The sequence below is a fragment of the Motacilla alba genome, chromosome 22 (genome assembly GCF_015832195.1).
Source record: "Motacilla alba alba isolate MOTALB_02 chromosome 22, Motacilla_alba_V1.0_pri, whole genome shotgun sequence".
Taxonomy (NCBI): domain Eukaryota; kingdom Metazoa; phylum Chordata; class Aves; order Passeriformes; family Motacillidae; genus Motacilla; species Motacilla alba.
The window spans coordinates 1351074-1374750 of NC_052037.1; the positions used below are offsets into that span (position 1 = coordinate 1351074).

Sequence of the window (23677 nt, forward strand, 5' to 3'; positions counted from 1 at the left end):
CTTGTCTTGTTTTCCCCAAGCTGCATTTTTGTCTTTTTTGGTGCACGTGGGCGGCCTTGTCTTGTTTGAAGGCATCAGCAGTGATGACTGGTGTCTGTCCACAGCTCTGATTTTAAACTGTGGCTGTTTCATTGCAGATAAAACAATAAAGTTATGGAAAATCAGTGAAAGGGACAAAAGACCCGAGGGTTATAATTTAAAGGAGGAGGATGGACGGTATAGGGATCCTACTACAGTTACAACACTACGGGTGAGTAGCTCACCATAAGCTAATTCCTCTTCTCCCAGCCCACAGCTCCAGGAGGAACCGCCCCATCACGTCATTAATTTAATCTTTCCTGTGATGTCACTTGGCAGAAATACTGACTTTTAAGATATTTGATCCAGCTCGGGAGGTTGAAGGACTGTGCTGAGCAGTGCTGGTGTCTGTGGTAGGTTTGGATGTCAGTCTTGCCCTGCTCTGTGTGTTGCAGGTGCCAGTGTTCAGGCCTATGGACCTCATGGTGGAAGCCAGCCCACGAAGGATATTTGCCAATGCCCACACGTATCACATCAATTCCATCTCCATCAATAGTGACTATGAGACGTACCTGTCCGCAGACGACCTGCGGATCAACCTGTGGCACCTAGAAATCACAGACAGAAGTTTCAGTATCCTTTTGCCATTGTTCTGTGGGATGGGAGCAGGAAAACAGTTGGGTTTTTTTCATGGAAGTGTTTAGTATATACACAGAGAATTAATCTCCATTAATCCTGGTCATTTCTCCCTAGTAATTGTGAGGGCTTTTACTTCTGGAGAAGGAATGGTTTGGTTTGGAAGGGACATTAAAGCTCATCCAGGTGGGCAGGACCAGAAATTGAATTGCTCCAACCTGGCCTTGGATACTTCCAGGGATAGAGCAGCCACGCCTGTGTGAAGTTTTTAATACAAAATAGCATTTTAGAACGTAGCAGTATAATTAGAATTTAAGCAAAATAAAGTTCTATATTAAATATTTGAGAGAGAATTTGTAGTATAGAACTAATTACTACTGGAGTGTGGAGCAAGACTGAGGCAGGTTTTTGCTACTGTGAGAATTATCCTGAAACTGATTCAGAATGTGATGTTACCACCTTGCTTTGTAGACAAATTGTGTGGCTTGATTTTAACTCTTACCTGGCTTGGGCCTGGGTCCCACAAGCCTGAAGGAGCATTTCTGAAAGTGTCTAAAACTAAAAAATACCTTGGGAAAAACCCATTCAGCTGGAGGCAATTCCTTAAAGAGCTGCTGCAGATATTGTAGATATCAAGCCTGCCAACATGGAGGAGCTGACAGAGGTGATCACCGCTGCAGAGTTCCACCCCAACAGCTGCAGCACGTTTGTGTACAGCAGCAGCAAAGGCACAATTCGCCTGTGTGACATGAGGGCATCAGCCCTCTGTGACAGACATTCAAAGTGTGAGTGCTGCACTTTAGTGTCTCCCTGTGCCAGAGGACGTTTGCTGTTAGAGTATATCAAACACTGAATTGTCTGTGTGGATTTGTGTAGGATTCCTGTTGTATATTGAACAGATCTAAAGCCTAAAATCTAAATCAATTTTATATTTATATTTTTCTGGAGTAAAAGTAGTGAATAAACTGAGTAGCAGCTTCTGTTTGGACACCAGGAATGGCTTTTTGCAGACTTCAGGTGGTTAAAGGCAATTTGGCCTGTACTTGGTGCTGGAAATCTGGTGCGTGTGTGAATCAAGACTTCACATATTACCAAAGCATTCATTTATTAAGAAGCTGACCTTGGCTTGCTACAACCATAAGAGGGTATGGCAACTGTATTACAAGTGTTTCTCCTTAAAAGTTATTTTATATAACACAGAGTAACACAAGGTAGAAAGCTTATCGAGACAATGTTAAAGTAATTCAGGTGTATCTTGTATCAAAGAGATACAAACTGACTCTTGAAATGCTTGTCTTATTTTCTGGCAGTGTTTGAAGAACCAGAAGATCCTAGCAACAGATCATTTTTCTCTGAAATCATCTCTTCCATATCAGATGTCAAATTCAGCCACAGTGGTCGATATATGATGACTAGAGATTATCTGTCAGTAAAGATCTGGGATTTAAATATGGAAAATAGACCTGTGGAAACATACCAGGTATTGGCTGAAAATCATGTGGGTTGGAAATTAAAAAACCTGCACAGAGGCTGAATCTTTCTGATGGTCTTGATGTGGCAGTTACAGTGTTGTCTGTAGATTCAGGCAGAGCATCCCTGAGGTTTGGGGATTCCACGCTCCTGCTGAAAGATTGTGGTATTTGCAGGGTGGTGGCAGAACCCAAACCTGTGTTTGGGGCTGAAAAAGCCTCCCTCTTACCCAGTGGGAATTTGGGAGGTGGAGAGATGATCTCCAGCCATGAGAACCATGACAAGTCTTTGGCTGTCTTTATGTTCTGTGTTATATCCTGAAGAAAACAGGAGGTGAAACATTTCCTTTTCATAAAAAAATGTTTGTAGCTGCCACTGAAAATTGCTGGTTTTGTTATAAGCAAGAGCTCTTGTGAGCAGTCTCAGGTTCCTTGATTTGGAACAGTCTGGGAAGGCTGTTCTACAGGTGTATGAGTCTAATGCTCACTCAGTTTCTCTGATCCCTCTTTTCCAGGTGCATGAATACCTCAGAAGTAAACTCTGCTCACTGTATGAGAATGATTGCATTTTTGACAAGTTTGAATGCTGTTGGAATGGATCAGACAGGCAAGTGGAATTCTTATCCCTGTGCACTTATTCTTTGGATGGGCAGTGGACCTCCAGTACCTGCTTTTGGACAGCGCAGCAGTACTGCAGTAGACTGTAATGTGCATTATTAACTGTAACAACCTGCACCAGACCTCCAGGGGAGCCCGTGGGGAAACCTTCCAGGAAGGTTCTTTCTGCAGTGATTTGCTATGGTAGTGACCTGTCAGTAACACCACCTGGGACAGCTCTTGCTTCTGTGCTGATCATGCCATGAACTGCTTATTGCAGCATTTAAAGCAGCCCATTGGTTCCCTGTCAATGCTGTCAGACGTGGTGCGCCTTTTTTTTTCCTTTTTCTTTTTTTTTTTTAAATCTGGCATCTGTCTGCTCAAATACTTTTTAAGGCAAAGGAAGGACAGGGAAACTTGTAAGTGTATTTTTTGTTCTGAACAGCTGATGCAGAATCAGGGGCTGTAAGGGATTTTCACAAGCTAGGTGTGCTGCTTAGTACCTAAATTTGCACAACTCGTGTGACGCTAAAAATCCACGTGTTGGATCTCTCCTCTGCGTGTGTGAAAAGCAAATTAAATAATGACATTCGAGGTGCTTTGATAACAAAATACCTCAAAGGGCCCAGGGAAGGTAAAAGGGTATTTTTGGGAGGGCAGTACCTGCTTCCCTTTAGCTGTAGCAGGCGTGGGTGAGACCACCTCCCTTCCATTTGCATGATCTCAGTTGAGACCCTCCACTTGCTAAGAGGAGAAGGAATTCCTAACTGACACCTTTCTTCCTTCCCCCCTGCGCAGCATTGTCATGACAGGGTCTTACAACAACTTCTTCAGGATGTTTGACAGAAACACGAAGCGAGACATCACCTTGGAGGCGTCCCGGGAGAACAACAAGCCCCGCACGGTGCTGAAGCCGCGGAAGGTGTGCGCCAGTGGCAAGAGGAAGAAGGATGAGATCAGTGTCGACAGCTTAGACTTCAACAAGAAGATCCTGCACACAGCCTGGCACCCTAAGGAGAACATCATTGCTGTAGCTACCACAAACAACTTGTATATATTTCAAGACAAGATGAATTAGGGTTGGCATTCCTAACTGAAGAGTCACTTCCTGCATAGTTGAAATAGTTGAATCTAGCATTTGTACCTGTAACAAAAGCAAGTGAGAGGTCCATTATGGCACCCCTTTCCAGTGTTTAAAAATGTGCCATATGACAACACACTTTTATAGCTCCATGGAGAAGGCTCTGTGGCTCTGTTGTCTCCGTACCTGCTAGCCATTTAGGTGAGGATAGGGCACTTTTTAATTTAAATGACTACTTGCACCATCTTGCCTAATGGACTAGACTGGACTGTCTCAACATCGGTTTACTCCACTTTTTATGCCTTCCATTGTGATGACGTCAGACACAGGGAAAGCCTTCAATCATGCTATGGGATTTAATTGTGTAACCTCATTACTGTATCATTTGTGGCCCCCTTTTTTTATTAAATACAGCTCATTCTTGCTGTGGCTTGTAGCATTCCTCCTCCTTCTGGCCTCCTGGACTCCCCCTTCCCCCTTTGTCCCCCCTCCACCTTGCCTCGGTGGTGGTGTATGAAAAAAAATAAACAAAATAAAGCACATAAAATGGGTCCGTTTGGGGTCAGTGGTAAAGGGGGTCTGTGTTGCAACAAATGTTTTAATAAACAGTTGACTGTAATCACTCCTTGCCATGTCTGGCACCAAAAAAAAGAGAAAATAAGGAAAAAAACAAACTACTGAATAAAAGTGACAAAGAATGGAGAATCTGTTTTCTTTTTTTTTTTTTAATCTACCTCTTTATGCAAATACTCTGTGTTTTACCTTAGATGCATGAAAATAAAATTATGTTTTTTGTAATGATTTTAACCAGTATTAATTATTTTTCATGGGAATGAAGAGAGGGAGGGATTTCACAGGTACATGCATTCGCTCCTGAGTGCCCTGGGCACCAGCCAGTGTATGACCGCTTCCATCTCGGCGCCACAACTGCTGGCAGGTTTTAATCTGAGCAGTCACTTCCTGTGCCCTGGAATGCTCCTCTTTTTAACCTGTTGCTTTAATCGGAAAGGGAATAGAATCTTCAGGTTTTAAATTCCATTTTTTGGGACTGATGTCTTAATGTTTAGTTTCATCCTGGTTTCTTCAATGCCTTGTTTGAGGATAAAGTACCTTTAATGCCTTGTTTAGAGCACCAAGTCCCCTGTGGCTTTGTGAGAAATTGTCCAGGCTCCTGTGTGGTGTTCTGTAGTACCAGCCAGCACCATGGTTCCGTAGCTAATGACTGCACTGCGTTCTGCTGCTCTATTTTCTGTATTTATTGCTAACTGGAAATGTAGTTTTAACCATGCAAATGTTTTCTTCTGGCTTTTGGCTTTGCAAAGTTCCTGCACTTACAGAAATGTTCACTGGTGCCAGGAGCCAAACGTGGAGTACAGAAGCTGCATGAAATAAGTGTTCATAGTGATGTGAGAGATTTCAACTCCTCAGCACATAAGGCTTATCCAAAGATTAACTAGATATTGATGCTTTATAAGGCTCATGAGTTTTTACTTCCAGTATTTTGCTAAATGTGCTTTTAGGTTTTCTTCCTCCTTCATGGAAATGTTCAGTGAAGTTTGAATTCATGGTGAATTTACCTTGACTGGGAGAATTTTTGCTTTCGAGTTACCTGTATTTAATTATTTCTGTGGCTTAGAGTAGTTATTGAAATAACATGGTTTGATCAACTGAGATACTGTTTCTGCTGTAAAATTTTGGCTGGGTTAGAGGTTATTAACAAGGTTATTATTGCAATCACTGTACAGTTTTTTTTAAGTCCTTCTGCAGTGGTGTGAAAATGTAAAAATTCGAATATTTATTAATCCAGTTCTCCTAAATACAGTATTTGTCTTGTACCATGCATGCGTGACCATGAGCCTTTGTAAGGATTTTTTTCACCTTTTTTTTTTTTTTTAACCTGTTAGCCTTGTAAAACAAATGAACTGCCCCAGGGACAGCAGCTGTTTTCCAGCGAGTGAATAAATGAGTGGGCCCTACTCCTATTTAGTAGCATGTGACTAATTTTACTCCAGCAGCCAGACTTTCCAACAGTTCAAGAAACAGCTTGTTGAGTGGTGTTAATCACGTGTGCAGCTGTTTCCAGGGCCAAAGCTTATTCTTTATCTTACCGTGAGGGCACTGAGGTGATGAGATGCTTCTGCTGTGGAGCTGGTAAAATCATGTTTTGTGATGGTGCAGCTTTAATGATGCTGGATTGGGAAGATGAGGGCCACGGTCTTGAGGCTGCTGTTCCTGTGCCACCCAGAGCCCAGGGGTGCACTGAAGGTGCTTAGCTCAGCCCACGTGGAGCTGAGCCTGTGGAGATGGCACAGAGTGAGCGGGTGCTGTCACCCAGAGCAATACTCCAGTACAGCTTCCTCTTGGGCCACACCTGGGCCTGCTGGCATGGGTTAAAGCTTGCCTTGGGGAAGGGTTTGTGTTTGCTGGTTATGATGATCCTTGAGATGTCATTCATCTGAGGTTTAACTTGTCCTCACCAAACCCAGCTCCTGCCTGTGCTGTCACACTATCCATTGGAGAATTCTCTAAGCACACTGTCCACTGATACATGCTGTAAATCATATATTTTATTAATAAAAGTACACAGAGAATACACTTTGTCAGGATGCTTTTTATGCTCTTTCCTGCCCCTACCCTTTTCTGCATTGGCAGGTATTTTTGAATGAGGGGTCTCTTCCCTGTGCCTGGGGAGCTGTGCCCCCATCCCTGTCCTAGCCTGGATGGTGCTGGTCACTGCCTTCAGCTGCTCCAATCGCACGGCATCCTCAGTGCCCAGTAAAACCAGTGCAAATCTGCGATTCCCAGTCCCTGAACGCCAGACTGAACAAGGGGAAGGCATTCTCCTCCCCACACTCGTCCTTATGCCACTGATGGTACCAAAGTGCCACCAGCCACCCGTGACAACCGCAGTGTCACTCGTGCCTCCAGTTACTGTTCAGAGCGAGGTGTTTATCCAGCTGACACCATGCCGAAGTGCAGGAGAGCCCTGTGCCTCAAGTCCTTTGTCACTTCCCTGCTAGGATGTAGCTGCTGCCTGGAAAACACCCTGGATATGCAGTAGCACCTGCTCCCCTCCTGCTCTCTTCAGGGAGGACAGGATCATTTATTGCTTAACTACAGATCCTTTTATTATCAGCCTGATTGGAAAAAGCTCAGGTGGAGCTGACAAGCAGAAACCTGTGGGATTTCCCCTTCTGGAGAGGCGCTATGGATGATGGAATACCAATATTTTAATAGAGATTTTTATTGTCATCCTCTTAGGCACAGCAGAGCTAGGAAGCAATTTCCTTTGTGCCGCTCTTCTGCTCTTCCCCTCGGGCTGTAGAGGTGTAAAACATCCTGGCTCCCATCAAACACTCCTTTTATTGAATAAAAGGTGCCTCCTTTTGCCCTTTCCCACGGAATTGGCTGTTGTAAAGGGAAGGACTGGTGTCTTGGATCGAGCTGTGCTGGGAGTGAGGCTGCTGTGTAATGACTGCGGGTGTCTGGATCTGTTTGTGTGCCTGCAGCCAACATCTTATTTAACTTAGTTCGGGATTGTAAATATAAACCGTGGACTAAAACCAGTGTTTGTTTCACAGCTGAGAGAATAAAAACTGTGAATTCAATTTCTCTACACAGTGAATTTTACCATCCAATTTTAAGTCTCTACCTTTGGAAACAGGAGAACAGCCCTGGCTGGTTTTCATAAGGCTTTTCTGAGCCGGGCTCTCCACTAGGAGGCAAACGTTACCGTGAGGCCGTGGAGGCTTCGGAACGGCGAGCGGTCACGGCGAGGTGTGGTCACCATCCCTCGAAGCCACCTCCGGAATCAACAGTGATCAATTGTTGCTAAATATGAAACGCTATAAAAGCGTTTCCAGAGTGGATTACTGCAGTACAAAGAGTTCAGCCGCGGTGTGCAGGGCGATGAGCCCTCGTGTTGGGGACACTGGGTGTGTCCCGCTCAGGAAAGGGCACTTTTTCAGCTTTGGGGAAAAGAAATACTAAACAAAGAAAATAAAAGTAATCATGGCATGTTTTAGACCTGAGAATCATGCAATGGTTTGGGTTGGAAAGGACCTTAAATCCCATCCAGTGCCACCCCCTGCCAGGGGCACGGACACCTTTCACTGTCCCAGGGTGTTCCAAGCCCCATCCAACCTGGCCTCTGACACTTCCAGGGATCCGGGGGCAGACAGAACTCTCCTTCTTTACTTGTTTCAAACATTTAGAATACCTTGGAACCATGAGATAAACCAGTGGGATTATCTTGGCACAGGTCATGTTAATTGTTTGATTTCAATTGACTTAAAGGCTTTTTTTTTTTTTTTTTCCTGGAAGATAAACCTTTGTATTGCACTCCAGTACAAAAAGCTTTTCCCAGGAATCTGTGGCCATTGTTTCTCTTCTATTAATATGTGGTTTTGTGTCCATCCAACGCTGCCATTGTCACAGCATTTTCCATCCGAGGATTCAAATTGCAAACGTTAATTACATCATTCGAGTGCCTCAAGGAACCTGTGCAGTGGTTCGAGCACAGGGCTGGAAGTCAGGCCTTGTGAATGCTATTTCTGGCTCGGCATTGACTCACTCTATAATCTTGATCAATTTATTTCTGACTCAGAAATGTTAATAGTCCCACTTGACTGATAAATATTAATGCCACAAGTGTTGTGGCAAATGCTTCCTGAATGAGGGTGGTGACAAATGCTCATGTTAGCCTGTGATTTGAGGGTTACAAAGGAGTATTAGGTTACCTGGGCAGGTTTTTTATTCAAAATCACAAGTAGCTCATTGTTCCGATTTCAATCTCAAATGTTTCTGCAGCCCCTCCACCTGTAAACAGATGTTTTATCAAATCAATTCAATTGCTGCTTTCTTTTTACTATTAACATGGCTAATTCTCTCCCCGTGCTATCCCAGAGACATCCAGATTTTCCACAGGGTCAGACATTCGGTACAGTCACGCAAGGCCTGCAGTCAAATTCAGGAGAAGTGTTGGTGTTACAAAAGGTACATTTCAAACCTCCAGCATTAGTGTAGATGAATAGAAGACAAAAAATACTTATAACAGGTACTGCAGTACAGGATGATTGTGACACGTGTGCATACAAGCTTTTTCTCTAGCTAAAAATAGTTCTGACACAGAAATGAGTGATTTCTTCACATTTGTAATGGGGAGCAAAGAACACTGCTGGAGTTGTGTCTGCGTGGCTTCACTCTGATGGTGCTGCTGTTACTGAACATCTTCAGTGAGTACAGTAATGAAAAAACCACGATTTATACTCTTGTGGCTTGGGAGGACTTTATGGTGTACAAGGCTCCTTTATAACTTTTGGTAAGCAAAATGCTTATAAATGTAGATATGCGTGTGAGAGAGAGGAGACTGAAGTCACAAAATTACACCAAAAGGAGTCCAGGCTCCAAATAAATCTTGAAGTGATGTCAAAACAGAATGAAGAGAACAAGATGAAAATCAGGTGGGGGGTGGGGGGGAGGGAACCTTGTGGCTCTGCACAGCTCCTGCCAGGGGGGGACAGCCGGGGGGTCGGGCTGTGCTCCAGGAACAGGGACAGGAGCAGAGGGAACGGCCTCAGGCTGGGCCAGGGCAGCTCAGGGTGGGCACAGCAGGAATGTCCCCATGGAAAGGGGGCTCAGGGTGGGCACAGCAGGAATGTCCCCATGGAAAGGGGCTCAGGGTGGGCACAGCAGGAATGTCCCCATGGAAAGGGGGCTCAGGGTGGGCCCAGCAGGAATGTCCCCATGGAAAGGGGGCTCAGGGTGGGCACAGCAGCAATGTCCCCATGGAAAGGGGGCTCAGGGTGGGCCCAGCAGGAATGTCCCCATGGAAAGGGGGCTCAGGGTGGGCACAGCAGCAATGTCCCCATGGAAAGGGGGCTCAGGGTGGGCACAGCAGCAATGTCCCCATGGAAAGGGGGCTCAGGGTGGGCACAGCAGCAATGTCCCCATGGAAAGGGGGCTCAGGGTGGGCACAGCAGGAATGTCCCCATGGAAAGGGGGCTCAGGCCCTGGAAGTGCCCAGGGGGGTTTGGAGTGCCCATGCCTGGAGGGGTCCCAGGAAGGGCTGGATGTGGCACTCAGAGCTCTGGGCTGGGGACAGGGTGGCGATCGGTCACGGCTCGGACTCGGCGGTCTGGGAGGGCTCTCCCAGCCTGACGGGCCGTGTCACTCCCGTTCCCTGTGTCACTCCCGGTCCCTGCGTCACTCTCTGTCCCCGTGTCACTCCCGTTCCCTGTCACCCCCTCTCCCGGTGTCACTCCCGTTCCCGGCGTCATCCCCTCTCCCGGTGTCACCCCCTCTCCCGGCGTCACCCCCTCTCCCGGTGTCACTCCCGTTCCCGGTGTCACCCCCTCTCCCGGTGTCACTCCCGTTCCCGGCGTCACCCCCTCTCCCGGTGTCACCCCCTCTCCCGGTGTCACTCCCGTTCCCGGTGTCACCCCCTCTCCCGGTGTCACCCCCTCTCCCGGCGTAACCCCCTCTCCCGGTGTCACTCCCGTTCCCGGTGTCACTCCCTCTCCCGGTGTCCCCTCTCCGTTCCGCCGCTGCCGCTCCCTCATCCCCCGCCCTGCGCACGCGCGGGACGTGCGCGGGCGCGGGTCGCGCCATGGAGGCGGAGGGCGGGAGCAGCGCGTGCCGCGCCTGCGCAGGGCGGCGGGGCGGGGCGGGACGGCCGGGCCCGGAACGGAGTCCGGGTTTGTTGTTTTTGCCCCAGCGGCTTCTCGGTCGCCTCAGCTGCGCCGCCGTCGCCATGTCCAGCCCTCAGGAACAGCCGCAGCACAACAACAACAACCCGCCGGCGGACGGGACGCACGGCGAGCCCGGCCTCAACAGTGAGTGCGGCCGCGGGGGCGCGGGCGGGGAATGCGCGGGGGGCCCTGAAGGGGCCCCGGGGGCCGCGACCCCCGCGCGCCGCTCCGGGCCGCCATTGGCGTAGGACGTGGCGCGCGGGCCGCCGGCGGCCAATGGCCGGGGCGGAGCGGGTATAAATGGCCCGGCAGCGGCCGCGGAGGGCTGCGTGAGGGGCCGGCCGCCGCCGGGGGGCTGCGTGAGCGGCCGGGAGCGCGGCCGGGAGTGCGGCCGGGAGAGCCGACGGGCCGCGCGGCACTGCCGGGGTGGGTAAAACGGGCCCCGGGTGCTGTGAGAGCGCGGCGCCTGGCGGGACCCGACCTTCCTCCTTTCGCAGGGGGCTGAGGACGATCGAGTCCCCCGAGGAACGGCCCGAGCTCGTTGCGTGGTTACACGGAGTTTACCCGAACGGCGACGATGGGGATACAGCGGGGTAGGGGAGGAGCGTGGCTGTGGGAATGAGTTTATTCAGTGGCTGAGTCAATAGCACTGACGTGAGCTATTTCCCTCTATATCCGGCATCTCTGTCAGCTGCTTTGCTGCATCCTTTTGTTCCTGGGATAACACTAGTAAGGCACATCATGTAGGCTCTGATACTTACTTGGCCAATGCCAAACAGCTCCTTCGGTGTGTCTTTTAATCTCTGAATTTTAAGGATAGAAGGGGTGAATAAATTGCATTAACGATTAACTGTAACCTCCGTGGTTTACGATGCAGTTTAGCTGACCACAAAATAAACTCGTTGGTTGCTTTTCCATAACTCAATGGAAGTTGTACGAAAGGAAGAATAAATTGTGTCCTTTCCATAGCGCTGCTATTGTGTTGTGGTAACGCTGCATCGTGTGATAACTGTGGCACCTTAAACAATGCTACCTGAGTCAATAATCTTGGCAAATTATTGAGGCCTGTTATACTTAAATAACAATTAGGCTGTCAAAGTTGTGACATGCTGGGTGCCCGACTCGATACTTACTTCAGAAATGGCCATATTTGATGCCTGTATATTTTATTTTTCATTTCTGGCAATGTAGTAGCTCTGGGACTCACTAATCTGCTGGGTGATCAGAGCGATAAGAGTTGAGAGCTCTGTAAGCCAGGGCTGGATCTGCCCACGGAGATGTTGCTGCTGGGGCAGCACGTAGAGGCTCAGCGAGCTCAGAGATTGCTGGAGGAGCTGAGCACAAGGGAGGAGAGGAAATGTTTGACACTCTGTGCTCCAGCAACAAAACAAATGCACCCAGTCGGTTCCCCACAGGCTTAGTGCTGCTTTCAGATGTTCAGCCCCTGCACAATGCTTTGGTGGGAGAGGTGCCTCTTCTGCCATTCTCTCAACTTTTCAGTGAACTTTTCAGGCTGATGAGCTGAGACACCTATTCATGGTGTTCTGTGTGTCATTTGTGCGTGTCTAGGGCCTTTTATTCAAAGGTCTCTTAGCACTTGGAAGTCAGAAGAGCTGGGAATAAAACCAGCAACCTATGTTTTGTTGGGTTCAAAGAGATAAAAAAACCCAAGTTGGTTGCTTTGGGAATTCTGGATGCTTCTTATATTTTAATTATTATAAAGCTCTGTTACAGATTGACAAAAAAATCCTACCTTATGCAAGAGCCTGTCTAGCTCTGTCATGAAAATCTGCTTAATAATTACCATTGTGGGAATCTGGTTGGCTTTCTTTACCTTTTTTGTTTTGTTGTTGTTAATGTTGTACTTTATTGTAAAAGTGATATTTATTAGTTTATTCAGGTTGATCATGTCTCAGACTACTTGTGAGCTACTGAGTTGGTAGCAGCTTGGAGTATTTTTATATCTATAAAATGTATACAGGTATTTAATTTATATATTGCTTTTGATATCTCCACTTCATGCACCGATCTGAAATCAGAGGGAATAAATGAAATGAGACCAGTCTTCCCCAACATGTTTAACTCTTGCTGTTTAAACAGTTCACTCAGTTATGGGAAAACATAGAATTAAAGTCAGTGTATATAAATTCGTAGTGAAATAATTAGCCATATAGCAAAGCTAAAATTCAAACAGTTTTGGAGAAAAACACCATTCACATGAACTGTTGTTTGGGGTTTTTTTCTCTGAAGAGTGTGTATTATGTGATTTGTGAAGGGAGGAGATGCTGCCCCATTTCTTAATTGTATTACTCTTAATTCTACTGCTCTTCGTTTTGCCACATTTCCTGTTTTACCTTCAAGTAGAAATACGGTGAAATTAAAAGTTCTCAAGCAGTGATTAATGTACAGAAAAGCTCGGGGCAAATCCCATTCTCTGTTCTTTGGGCAGTTTATTCTCCAATACCTTCCCGTCCATCTCTTTAAAGAAACAGAGATTTATGTTCCTCTGTCAGTCTCTGAACCCAGTCATGTTCCCTGTTCCCTGGTAGCGTGCAGGAGCTTGATGGCAGATTGTGCTTCCTTGAATGCATTTTGAGTCATTCCCGGTGAGGTCAGCTGGGAACGTGCTGCTCCTCATGTCAACTCCTACTCAGCTCCCAGGGACTCTTTACTCACAGGAGAATTTGGGATTTCTTCCTACTACAGCCATGGTGTCTTTTAGATAAATACAGAATTTGGCAGCCCGAGGTAAATCAGTAAAAGCTTTATTTGTGACAGCGGGTTTAGAGCTGTGTGTCGGAGTAAGGAGATGCGCTCACCATCCTCTGGGTGTTCTAGTGTCAGAGGAACGCATTCCCCTCACGCTTTTGTCCTCTGCTGATTTTTTTGATCCTAGATGGCTTTGCAGATCCTGATTTTTCCAATAGCCAAAAGCGGTTGTTGGGGAATATAAAGCTTTTTTTACCTAACTTTTGACCACTTGCTAACTGCATTTGCCACCTGCTTTTTTGCAGGTGTGGTCTCTTGCTGCTGCAAGGCAGAACAACCTTCCTGATGAAGCTCTTAATAGTTTGGCCATTTTATTTAGGAGTTCAGACACCAGCAATCACCAGTGTGGAATAACACAGTCTCTGTCTGATGCTGACGGAGCAAAGCTGCCTCTTCCCAGTTAACACCTGATTGTCTGAAAAGCCGAATGTGCAGTGCTGAGCTGGTGCCTGTGCACTCCCAAAATTCCCTGTTTGTGTATCCAGCCTGTGGAGACTAGGCTGGGAAGCACCAGAGCATGATGCTTTCATGGACATCACTGTCATGGCATCGTGAATAATTGGTACTGAAAGAGAATTCTTCACAAAATCAAGTTGAAAACAGGCTCATTATTAAACATCCCTTTCTGTGTCACTGATGGAGCTCCCAGAGACAAAACTATGCTACAAAAAATAAGTGCAGGCACTCCCAGGTGCATTTCAGAAATCAAAAATCACTGTTAAAATGCAGGACTTGTACAAATAAGGCTCAAAATGTTGTATTTTTAGCTTCAGACTTGCTTTTCTTACTTGGATATTTTTACCTCCTGGGGGATGATGTCCAAACTTTAAAAAATAGTTAACCAAATACAAAAAGAACCCTGAAAGCTCCTACCTTCAGGAGGAACTAAATTACGCAGGAGTTGTGGTGACACGTATCTCTATATGTCACCGGTTGGAACATATCACTAAAGAATGTATCAGAACATACACTCTCATATTTAGTTAATCTGCACATAAAATATAAGTGAAATGCGTTTTAAAATAAAAATCCTCTCTTTATCTACACAGTGTGTGAACTTTTTAGCAGCTGCTCTTGTCATCCAGAGTACACTCTTGCTCTTTGTTGAATCTTAGTGCCCGTGTAGATGTCCCATAGGTAAAACTACCAGAAAAATGGGGAGAAAACAGTAAATCAGAGCTTTATGGGAGATGTTTGTGCCAGGGCAAAGCAAGCTGAATGAGACCTGAGAATGGCAGCCTGCCTGAGGTATAGAAAAATCGAGGATTGATCCAAGGCCCTTGGAAGTAAAGGAAAGAAGAATATAAAGCTGCACAGGGGGAGTTTTGTAGTAGGGGCATAGGGATGAAACTTCTGTTTGAGAAAGGAATGTAGAACAGGGTGAGGTGTAATGGAGTGATCTGTAGTTAATTGAAGCTCCAAACTGCAGAGACATGTGGCTGATTAAAGTATTAACAGTTGGGGAGAAAGGAGACATCTTATTGACCAGCTCCAGAGTTAGGGAGCAGCAATGCAGCTTTCAGGAGTGTTTGTGTTGCTGGAAGAAGAAGGACCCTGTCGCTGTTGTCTCTAGCCCTGTTTATGAGCTCTCTCAGGTCAGTGAGTGTTATCTGAACCCAGCACGCTGGTGTTTCCCTCTGGGTGCAGTTGATAAACCGAAGGTGTGTTCAGTGCTGGGGTGTCCGTGGCGTGACGTGTGGCTGCCCTACAGGTTCCTGGGTGGAGCTGCAGATGAATGGCAATGGCAACAGCAACGACAACAGCAACAGCAAGAACGGGGGCCTGGAGCACGTCCCATCCTCCTCCTCCATCCACAATGGAGACATGGAAAAAATCCTCCTGGATGCGCAGCACGAGTCAGGACAGAGCAGTTCAAGAGGTAGTTCCCACTGTGACAGGTAAAGGACTCTTGGCTACTCTGCCTGTGATTTATTGCCCCTTATGTCCTGTGGATGGGTAAAGCTTTTTGTCAGGGAAAAGTCTGTTGTGCTCCAGTATTTGGAGTAGTTGCTGGCTCGTGGTAACTGTGTGATGCTTCCACTTGTAATGATACAAAAACACATGTAATTCACAGTACTGGTAGTGCTCCCTACAAGAACAAAGGGAGTTGCATCTTTTCTGTAGCAGCTGAACTTTTGGGCAGTGCTTTCTTTGCTTTCGGGAGCAGCTGTGAACTCTGCCGAGAACGGTAGGATTATAAATCTAAAAAAATTGAAAAGGCGGGGGGGTTGGGAAGACTTTGTAATGCTGGTATTTGGGATCTGAAGGGTGGTGCAGTCTGTAACTCAGCTGAATAATGTCCAGGAGTGCATGAGGAAATGATTCGGCTGAGATTTACCTACACTGATGATTCTTTAGTTGACAAAATGACATTATGATATCAATTTTTCTTTAGCCCGTCACCTCAAGATGATGGACAGATAACTTTTGATGTGGAAATGCACACAAGTAAAGACAGTAGTTCTCAGGTATTTTCTTCCTTAAATTTTAAAATATACATTTGTAAGTTATGGATATTTGATCTAGGCATGAGGGGTAGAACATACTCTTTGTGATGTCAAAAGACTTATATTCTCTATTAATTGAAATTTGACTGAGAGATTAATAGTGTTGGGGTGAGGGAAAAACGAGTCTCCATCTGTGCAGCTGAGAAATGCTTCTTTCCTGGCAGTCATGTTACCGTGTACCCCGGCTGGCACTGGCTGTCAGAGCTGGGTTTAAATGTTCATATTTCTGCACAAGACTTCAGGGTGTTCAGTGATTGCTGTGCAGACACTCACATGACAGTGAGTAATCTCCATAACACAAACTGAGAGGATACTAATGCTGAACTCATAGTTTGATCATTTAATAAAATTTGCTGTCTTCAGCAGTATAAATAAAAAGCATTCCTGGAAGAATGAAACCTTGCATTTAATTTTGTCAAAGACCTGGGACTGTTGCAGTTCTGCCCTGAGAACCAAAAGGTTCTGAATGAAGGTGTTGGTGAGCTCTGCATCTCACTTGCGACTGTGCTATTTGATTACCCCGGGTTTGCTGTGGTTCTCACTTAATGTTGTAAGTGGCTTATCTTATTTTAATAAGAGTCACTCAGGAGGATGTTTTAATACTAAGTAGGAGTTAAAGTCAGTGGTGTTCTCTACTCTTCCTAATTCATTTATTTTCTTCTATGGTAACATCTGTTGATGTGAAGTTAAATCTTTATATACAATTAGAGTGAGTGCTTGCTTTTCCCTCTTGCATCTGGGATTCACCCAGTAGAAGCTACTAGTTGCAAGTAATGTAAATTTTAAATGACTAATAACACCTTTAAAAAGTCAAAATACTGGTTTTGAAGCCTTTTTATTTGTCTTGCCATGCTTTTAGTCATATTCTGTGGTCTTAAAATGGAACGCCATCAACCTAATGTTTTTTTCCATTTGTAAATAATTTTTGCACAGTTCTGGTTTATTCCATTTAGGAGTAAAATAATAATTTGGTTTTTGTTAGTTAAAAAAAAAACCCAAACAGCTTGCAATAATGTGGAAATCCTGTCTATAGTAATAGAATTTGTGGTTTCCTGACTTCTGCTGGCAAAATCAAATCTCTTTGAAATAATCAGCAGTCCAAGAACACTGACTCGTTTATCAGGTGCCACCATTTGGTGCTTATCGTGTCGCCACTGTTGTCACTCTCAGTTTAACACCCTAAGGAGGAGCTAATTGTGTGTTACAAGGCTTGTCCCCTGTGTGTTTCAGTCGGAAGAAGAAGCAGTAGAAGGAGAAAAAGAATTGGAAGTTTTGAAGAAAAGTGCAGACTGGGTGTCAGACTGGTCAAGTAGGCCTGAAAACATTCCTCCCAAGTGAGTTCAACTCTGCGTTTTTCATGAATATTAATGTATTTTAATGAATAGATAAAGGAAAGGATCGTCACAGTCTCACAATCAAAATAAGTTCATCTTAGGAAGAGATTGATTTCTCTGTGGGGAGGCTAAAAAGGTCAAAACAATGAACTGTGAAAATCAAAATAGCAACAGAATGACTTGAAGGTAATGAAAAGCCACAGAAAGCTGATTGCAAGGTTTCTTGACAAAATTATAATTAGTGTGAGAGCTGGGTACTTGGAGCTGGGATTCATGGGATTTAGTCTTGGCTTATTGAATGGAAGAGTGTTGAGCAAGTCTCCTAAATTCTCTGTCCCTTTTTTTCTTTCTATGTAAAATATGTAATGTTCATCCACGGAAGGGGAAACCTTGAGATCCTTGAATGCAAAGCATTTTTATTAAAATAGAGGATGCTGTCTAAATCTGGCAGACTTCTGTATCTGTGTTTGGAACAAAAAATGAGGCCTCTTGCTAACAAATCACATCCTGAAATTCCCTCTCTTGGACCTACCTCTCTCTGCAGCTCCTGCTCCCTTTGTGTCTATACTGTCTGTGTAAGTGGTCTCTGCACAATCCCTCCTCTTATTATCTTTGATTCCTTACTCTGTGTAAGGGATCTTGGGCTTTGATCTCTTTGATCTTTGTACTTAAAAAAAAATTCCTACAGAGATCTGTGCATTTGTGTGCAAAAAAAAAAAAAAAAAAAAAAAAAAAGAAACAAAAAAGAAATAAAAAAGTCTTGTTGAATTTTCCCCCCTCCCCCTCTTCTTCCAGGGAATTCCATTTCAGACATCCTAAACGTTCAGTGTCTCTAAGTATGAGAAAAAGTGGAGCAATGAAAAAAGGTGGCATTTTCTCTGCAGAATTTCTTAAAGTTTTCATTCCATCCCTGTTCATATCTCATGTTTTGGCTCTGGGACTAGGGTAAGTATTAACCTAATTCTCACTTCAGCTTTTGCCTTTCCACTTTGCTTGAATGTCGGGTCTTTTTCTAGAGTAATGATTTTTGTCCGTCACTCAAACTTGGTGTACTTTCACAAAAGCAGGAAAACTTTGCAGCAATTAGAACTTTGCAGCCTTTAATGTGCTTTATTTCTAGAATAAATCAAGTTATATTGAATATGCATGGATGAGTTTGCAAATAACCTTTGCAATTATAACATATACAATTTGATTATGTGCCTTCTGTTTAAACACTTCAGGTTATAAGGGGGAAAATCAGAATAGATGAAAGATAACTTCTACTGACCAGTATGAAATGACACTGTACAAATAATGGTGCTGAGGTGGTGTGTTTGGGACAAACTCTGTAATTTCCAGTTAATGCTGCATGGTGGTGTTACTGAAAGTCAAAGTTTGAGTACTTAGAGAAAGAGAGATGAAAACTTGTATGTGTCCTTCAAGATCAGCCGTGTCTCTGCTCAGCAGTGTTTTATTGCCTGTGTAATCCAATATAATCTCTCACTTTGCCTAAATCCTTACATTCTGTTTATCCACCTTAAATTCTGGGATGAGACAAAGGCACGTACTCAAAACATGGTTTTATTTAGCTTTGTGTTTGGTTTTGTGGATGTAGTTCAAGTGTCTCTTTAAATTCTTGTTAGCTTTCAAATAAATTAGGATAGAATATGTGAGGATGTACTGCGAAATATTTGTACTACAGCAAACTTGTGCATTTCTGCAGTGATTGAAATCTTGCTTGTGGTCAGTGTTTGCATAGATCCCCAATGCTCAGAGTTTTAAAGCTCACCCTCTCCCTATAGGCAGCACTTGATATGTTTTACCTCAGTTGTCTGGGAGTGTTGCTGTGTCAGGTACTCAAAAAAAAAAACACAAAAGCTTTTGAATTGGGGTTTTCAGATGAGCCTGGGACTGGAGGAAAGCCCACTTTGGGTGAGTACTGAGAGCATTGATCCTTCCAGACTCATGCAAAACCTCACTGTAAATAGTTTTATAGAGGAGAAGTGAAGTCTGTGGATGGATCTCAGACTTGAGAGAGGGATTAGAGCAGCTAGGTGTGTGGGGACTGTGGGAAAGCAGGGAGTATTCCTGTGCAATTACGATATCCTTATACTTTCTATTTCAGCATCTACATTGGGAAACGCCTGACCACACCTTCAGCCAGCACTTACTGAAGCCATGGAGGGCAAACCTGGACCCCATGTGACCTGTGAAGGTGTTACTGTCTCATTTAGTACATTTGACTTGAGACCATTTTAAGCATGACCCTGACTTCACCCTTTCCTTCCATATCCAGGTTTTTGCTAACTCTGGAATTCAGTATTGTGTTGGAACTCTGTTGAGGTGTTTGGCTATCCACATTCTTTCCCTCTCTCCCATTCCCCTGCCTCTTGGCCTGCAAGACACGTCAGAGTTGCTGGATGGAGTTTACAACTGTCTCTATGTTGCAAGGGCTTCTCTCAATGCAAAATGCCACCAGCAAGTTTAATTTTATCAGTGATGCCGTTGCCTCCTTAGTGCAACCTGGCTTCAGTTGCACTTGTGCATGGTCTAAGTGTTGACTGCATGGTGGTGATAAAACATTCTCTTTGGAAGGAAATTACTGATTGAAGTAGGAAAGAGTTTTTCTTTTGTAAAAAAGAAGCTGGTTGTGGAATAAACTAAGAAATCACTGGCAATAAAGATCCAGTTTAAATCTGCTTTCAGGGGGAATTCACTCGGCCCCTTGTATTGGCTAATGAGCACCATTTGAATTGCAGGAGGCAAAGACTGCATAAATTTTAAAGTAGGATAACTAAATCCATCAGCATATTTTAATACTAGGTAATTGTTGTAATCTTGTCTTTTCTATGAAGTCAGCTCCTTATTCCTTCTAGGAAAACCTGTCTGATACCTAGGAAATATTAGAAAAATTGCATTGTTTGCATGTGAAGAAGCTTTTTTTTTTTTTTCTTTACCTTAAGGGAAATTTTCAATGTGAAATTTTCCTTTTCACAGTAGTTCTAAATTAAGGAGAAACCCAGCAGCTGTAGTGTAGGTAGGCTCTGTGTAAAAGGAAATTATTCTGTTTGTGGTGGACCCATTTACATCTCTGAAGATCCGGCAATTTCGGCAGGAAAAGCGTTTGACTCATCCTTAAGGGGGACAATCTTGCAGGTGCATAAAGGTTCAGAAATTGTAAAAGCTCTGAAATGTCTTCTGCAAATGAATTTTCAATATTCCTCTCTCTCATTGTTTACTGTACAATCTCCTTTTTGGGGATACTTGGAACCTGAAAGTCACTTGTGATGTCTCATGTTAGGGTAGATTTCTCACTGATGTTGTTGAACTTTTATCTTAGGGAACATTAGGCCTTGTCCTCCTTCAGTGATGCTTCTTTTCAAAATGTGAAGCTTTAGTACCAAATTGTTACAAAGCATCGGGACAGTCTTGTCCCTAAATAGATTTTATTGGATGTCAGAACATGTAGCATGAACTCTGAAGGATAGAAAACTCCTTTTATATATATATATATATATATGAATATATATATATATATGATATAGACTTTAATACTAAGTATTTAGGGAACCAATGCTAATTTTTAGACTAGCAAAAATCTCATTTAAATAAAAACTTTAGTTGGCTGACTTGTAGAAAATAAGAAAATCTAGTCAGCCATTTGGAGAAAACAGCTACCTGTAATTGTTGGCTTGCATCAGACTTTGTAAAGTTGATTATTTGATAGAGCAGTGATTGCATGAACCAGTTGATGCACAGAAGCTAAATCCCAGCTGAGATTTGGGTTAAAAAGACTTCGGTTGGCTCCCAGGAAGTGAAAAAGTTAAGTATGAATCCACTGCTAAACTGTATTTATTTTCATTCTCTGCTTCTGAATGCTGTCAGAATGCTTTCAGGGTGAGCAGCAAATCCTCCTGAGTAATCTGCTTTTTTTCCTTTTAGTTGTGAGTACTTAGTGGCACTTGAGCTGCCCACAAGTGCAGGTTTGTTTTGGGTGTGGATATTGGGTTTCACCCAGAGGTGGGGGTGGGCAGGGGGACCTGGTGGAGGGCGTTTTAGAGAGCATCAAATACTTCATTTTACAGCCCTAAAATGTGAGGGGACGGGCGAAAGGCTGGACCACTTTCACTTCTAGCACAGCACCTTGTTTTGTATGAAATTGGAGCAGTGGAAAAAGAGATTTTTACTAAGTAGGGAATACTTTTTAAAGAGGAAAACCTAGTAAATTACACCTTTCTAAATTAAAAGGTAATTCTTCAGAATATCTGATAAGTAACAGTTCAAACTTGTGGCTGGAGTGTCAAGACCACTAATGACATTTGGAGTAAAGCCTGTGAAACGCAGAGCTGAGGAACGGCCCGTGGTCAGTGTAACACAGGCTGGGATACAATGCAGTATTTATTGAGACCCTCTTCTAAGCTTTGGAGGAAAATCTGCCACTTCCACTTTTACAATGAACAGGAACAGAGTGTTGTATCATTCACAAAGGGGTTTCAATTATTGAGAGTTGAAGTTTTGTTAAGATAAATGTTGTTTAAAAAGCTTTATACCTGTTTACAGTTTTGGAAAAAAAAAAGTGTAGGCTTCATTTTTCTTATATTCAGTGAAAACTGGCCTAGACTTGTAAATAGGATCAAGAAAAAATGCATAAACTCGCACATTAAAGATGCAGGCTGACCTAACTGCAGCAAATGCATATTTACTTACTGTTTTCAAAAGTGAAAGCTGAAGATTGTTAGAAATTCAAATTTTTTAATTGACATTTGTTGAAATATTGGAGTTAACTGAGCCAAAGTGATTATGCATTCTTCATAAATTAGTTAGCACTTTGTAACATTATATACAGTTTACATGTATAAGTTGTAGCTTATAAACATTTTGTGCCATTAAAGCTCTCACAAAACTGGTTGTCTGAAATTACTTCATGCTGCGCCTTTCTTTTGTCTTTCTTCTCTTTCCCTTTTTTTACAGGTCTGCTTTTTAAGATGTTTCATGGAACTGTTTTGTTCTGGGTGACACGGACATTGAAGCTGCTGTTTATAGACTGGAATAATTTTTTTGAAAGATTGCTTGGGTTTGTTTTTGTTTTGTTTTTTAGTGACATGGGATCATCCGCTTCATTTCCTGAAGCACCTAATGAAAATACTCCCCCTGGGTGGCTTTGTGTACCTTGTCCAGGAAAAACTCTGGAAGGAAAATAATGTGGTAGCATATTAAATGTAAAGTAGAATTGCTGAGATTTTGTATGATTGGTCAACTCTATTGTATTCCTTGTATTTCTTGTCTGTTTCCTAATTGGGTTTGCAGATTAAAGAGTAAGGGACATAAACCCTAATTGTTAATCTGCCTCCATGTTCTTGGTTCAAGAGCACAGGTTATTTCTGTTTATCAAGAGGACAGTTCATTCTAGGTGGAAGTGGCACCATTCTGATTACTGGTACCACTCATTTTAGTTATTCTTTTCTATATTTTTAATCTGTAAATCCAGAACTTTGTGTAAATGGGATTTTATTTTTCCAGAGGAATAAGAGAAAATTATAAACCCTACTTTCAGGAAGTTTCTCTCTCTGGGTCTCACAGTGAAACTTGGGCCTGAACTTTTGAATTGCTTCAAAACCTTTTTAGTTATAATGCAAGAATAAATACAAGATTATCTTGCATAAGGCAACACTTTCTTTGCTCTGGGATTATTCTGGGGTAAATCACATTTTGATGGAGTTGAGGACTGTCTTCAAGTTTCTTTTCATTCTTGTCCAGGAATATCAGATTCTGGGAAAGTTCCCTTCTCCTGTGACCTGAGGGAATCTCCAGGTTGAGTTCAGTGGTGGGATGTTGAGTCTTCCTTACACTGGATTCAGGCTTCACTGTACACAAATGAAAAGCTTCGAATTTGAATTGTTTAATGGCAAAGTTTGCTATAAAAACATTATTTACACTTTTGTGTGTATGCATACCTGTAAAGTATGCATTTCACCATCTGAAGGTGAAGCCCTGATTCCCTGCAAGCGTTTGTAGGATCTTTGCCTTGTGTTTATGATTTATGAAGACTCCTTTGTGGTTTGGGCCTTGAAAACCAAAATAAACCACCAGGATTCCTGAACTATGCCCTGTAGTTCAACCAGCACTTTCAAAACAAAACAAAAACCTGGAGGGACTCCTGAAAAACCTCGTGCTGGATCCAGCATCCCCATGAAAAAGAGAAAGCTCAATTAGTTTCCACTTCATTAGGTCCCTCTTTGTGCCCTGCCCAGTGTGAGCTGAGCTGACTCAGCCAGGCTGTGCTCCCTGCACAGGCAGTGCTGACATTAGGGGGAGAGCGAGGGGTGCTTTTCCAGGAAGGAAAGTAAACACGACAACTTTCTGAGCTGCTGCCGGAGAATTTAGAGTGCGGAAACATGCATTTTTCTATTTTAAACTATTTCCTAACGCTTTTCTGATAAAACTGGGAAGTTTGTTTCAAGATTTTTTTTTTTTTAGTGGTGCAGTTTGCGTAACTCATTGCAACAAATTTGCTGTTTGTTATCTGAATGAATAGTGGATTTTAAGGCCAGAAAATGCTTTATTCTGGTATTTATAAAAAAAAAGAATAGTCCTC

At 43.7% G+C, this 23677-nt stretch overlaps 2 protein-coding genes across 6 annotated transcripts in view; both read left to right on the forward strand.

Annotated features, from left to right (window-relative positions):
• PPP2R2A (protein phosphatase 2 regulatory subunit Balpha) overlaps window positions 1-4594 on the forward strand; it is a 36471-nt gene extending 31877 nt beyond the window's left edge. For all 3 annotated transcript variants that reach the window (XM_038160264.1, XM_038160263.1, XM_038160265.1), the window contains 6 exons: window positions 138-250; window positions 474-651; window positions 1275-1439; window positions 1965-2134; window positions 2639-2730; window positions 3519-4594. In XM_038160264.1, the coding sequence (XP_038016192.1) occupies window positions 138-250; window positions 474-651; window positions 1275-1439; window positions 1965-2134; window positions 2639-2730; window positions 3519-3798 (998 nt within the window). In that variant the 3' untranslated portion in view covers window positions 3799-4594. The remainder of the gene's footprint in view (window positions 1-137; window positions 251-473; window positions 652-1274; window positions 1440-1964; window positions 2135-2638; window positions 2731-3518) is intronic.
• A 5852-nt stretch (window positions 4595-10446) lies between these two features.
• Window positions 10447-22424, forward strand: BNIP3L (BCL2 interacting protein 3 like). 3 transcript variants are annotated; one of them, XM_038160332.1, is made up of 7 exons: window positions 10447-10634; window positions 14971-15157; window positions 15655-15727; window positions 16997-17100; window positions 17896-18045; window positions 19208-19299; window positions 22054-22424. In XM_038160332.1, exons 1-6 carry the CDS (start codon window positions 10553-10555, stop codon window positions 19254-19256), a joined length of 645 nt encoding a protein of 214 aa, XP_038016260.1. In that variant the 5' UTR covers window positions 10447-10552; the 3' UTR covers window positions 19257-19299; window positions 22054-22424. The 3 variants fall into 3 exon arrangements, with proteins under 3 accessions (XP_038016260.1, XP_038016259.1, XP_038016261.1); XM_038160331.1 differs by having other exon boundaries at window positions 19208-22422; XM_038160333.1 differs by lacking the exon at window positions 10447-10634 and adding an exon at window positions 10890-11083 and having other exon boundaries at window positions 19208-22422.
• Window positions 22425-23677: the final 1253 nt, after the last annotated feature.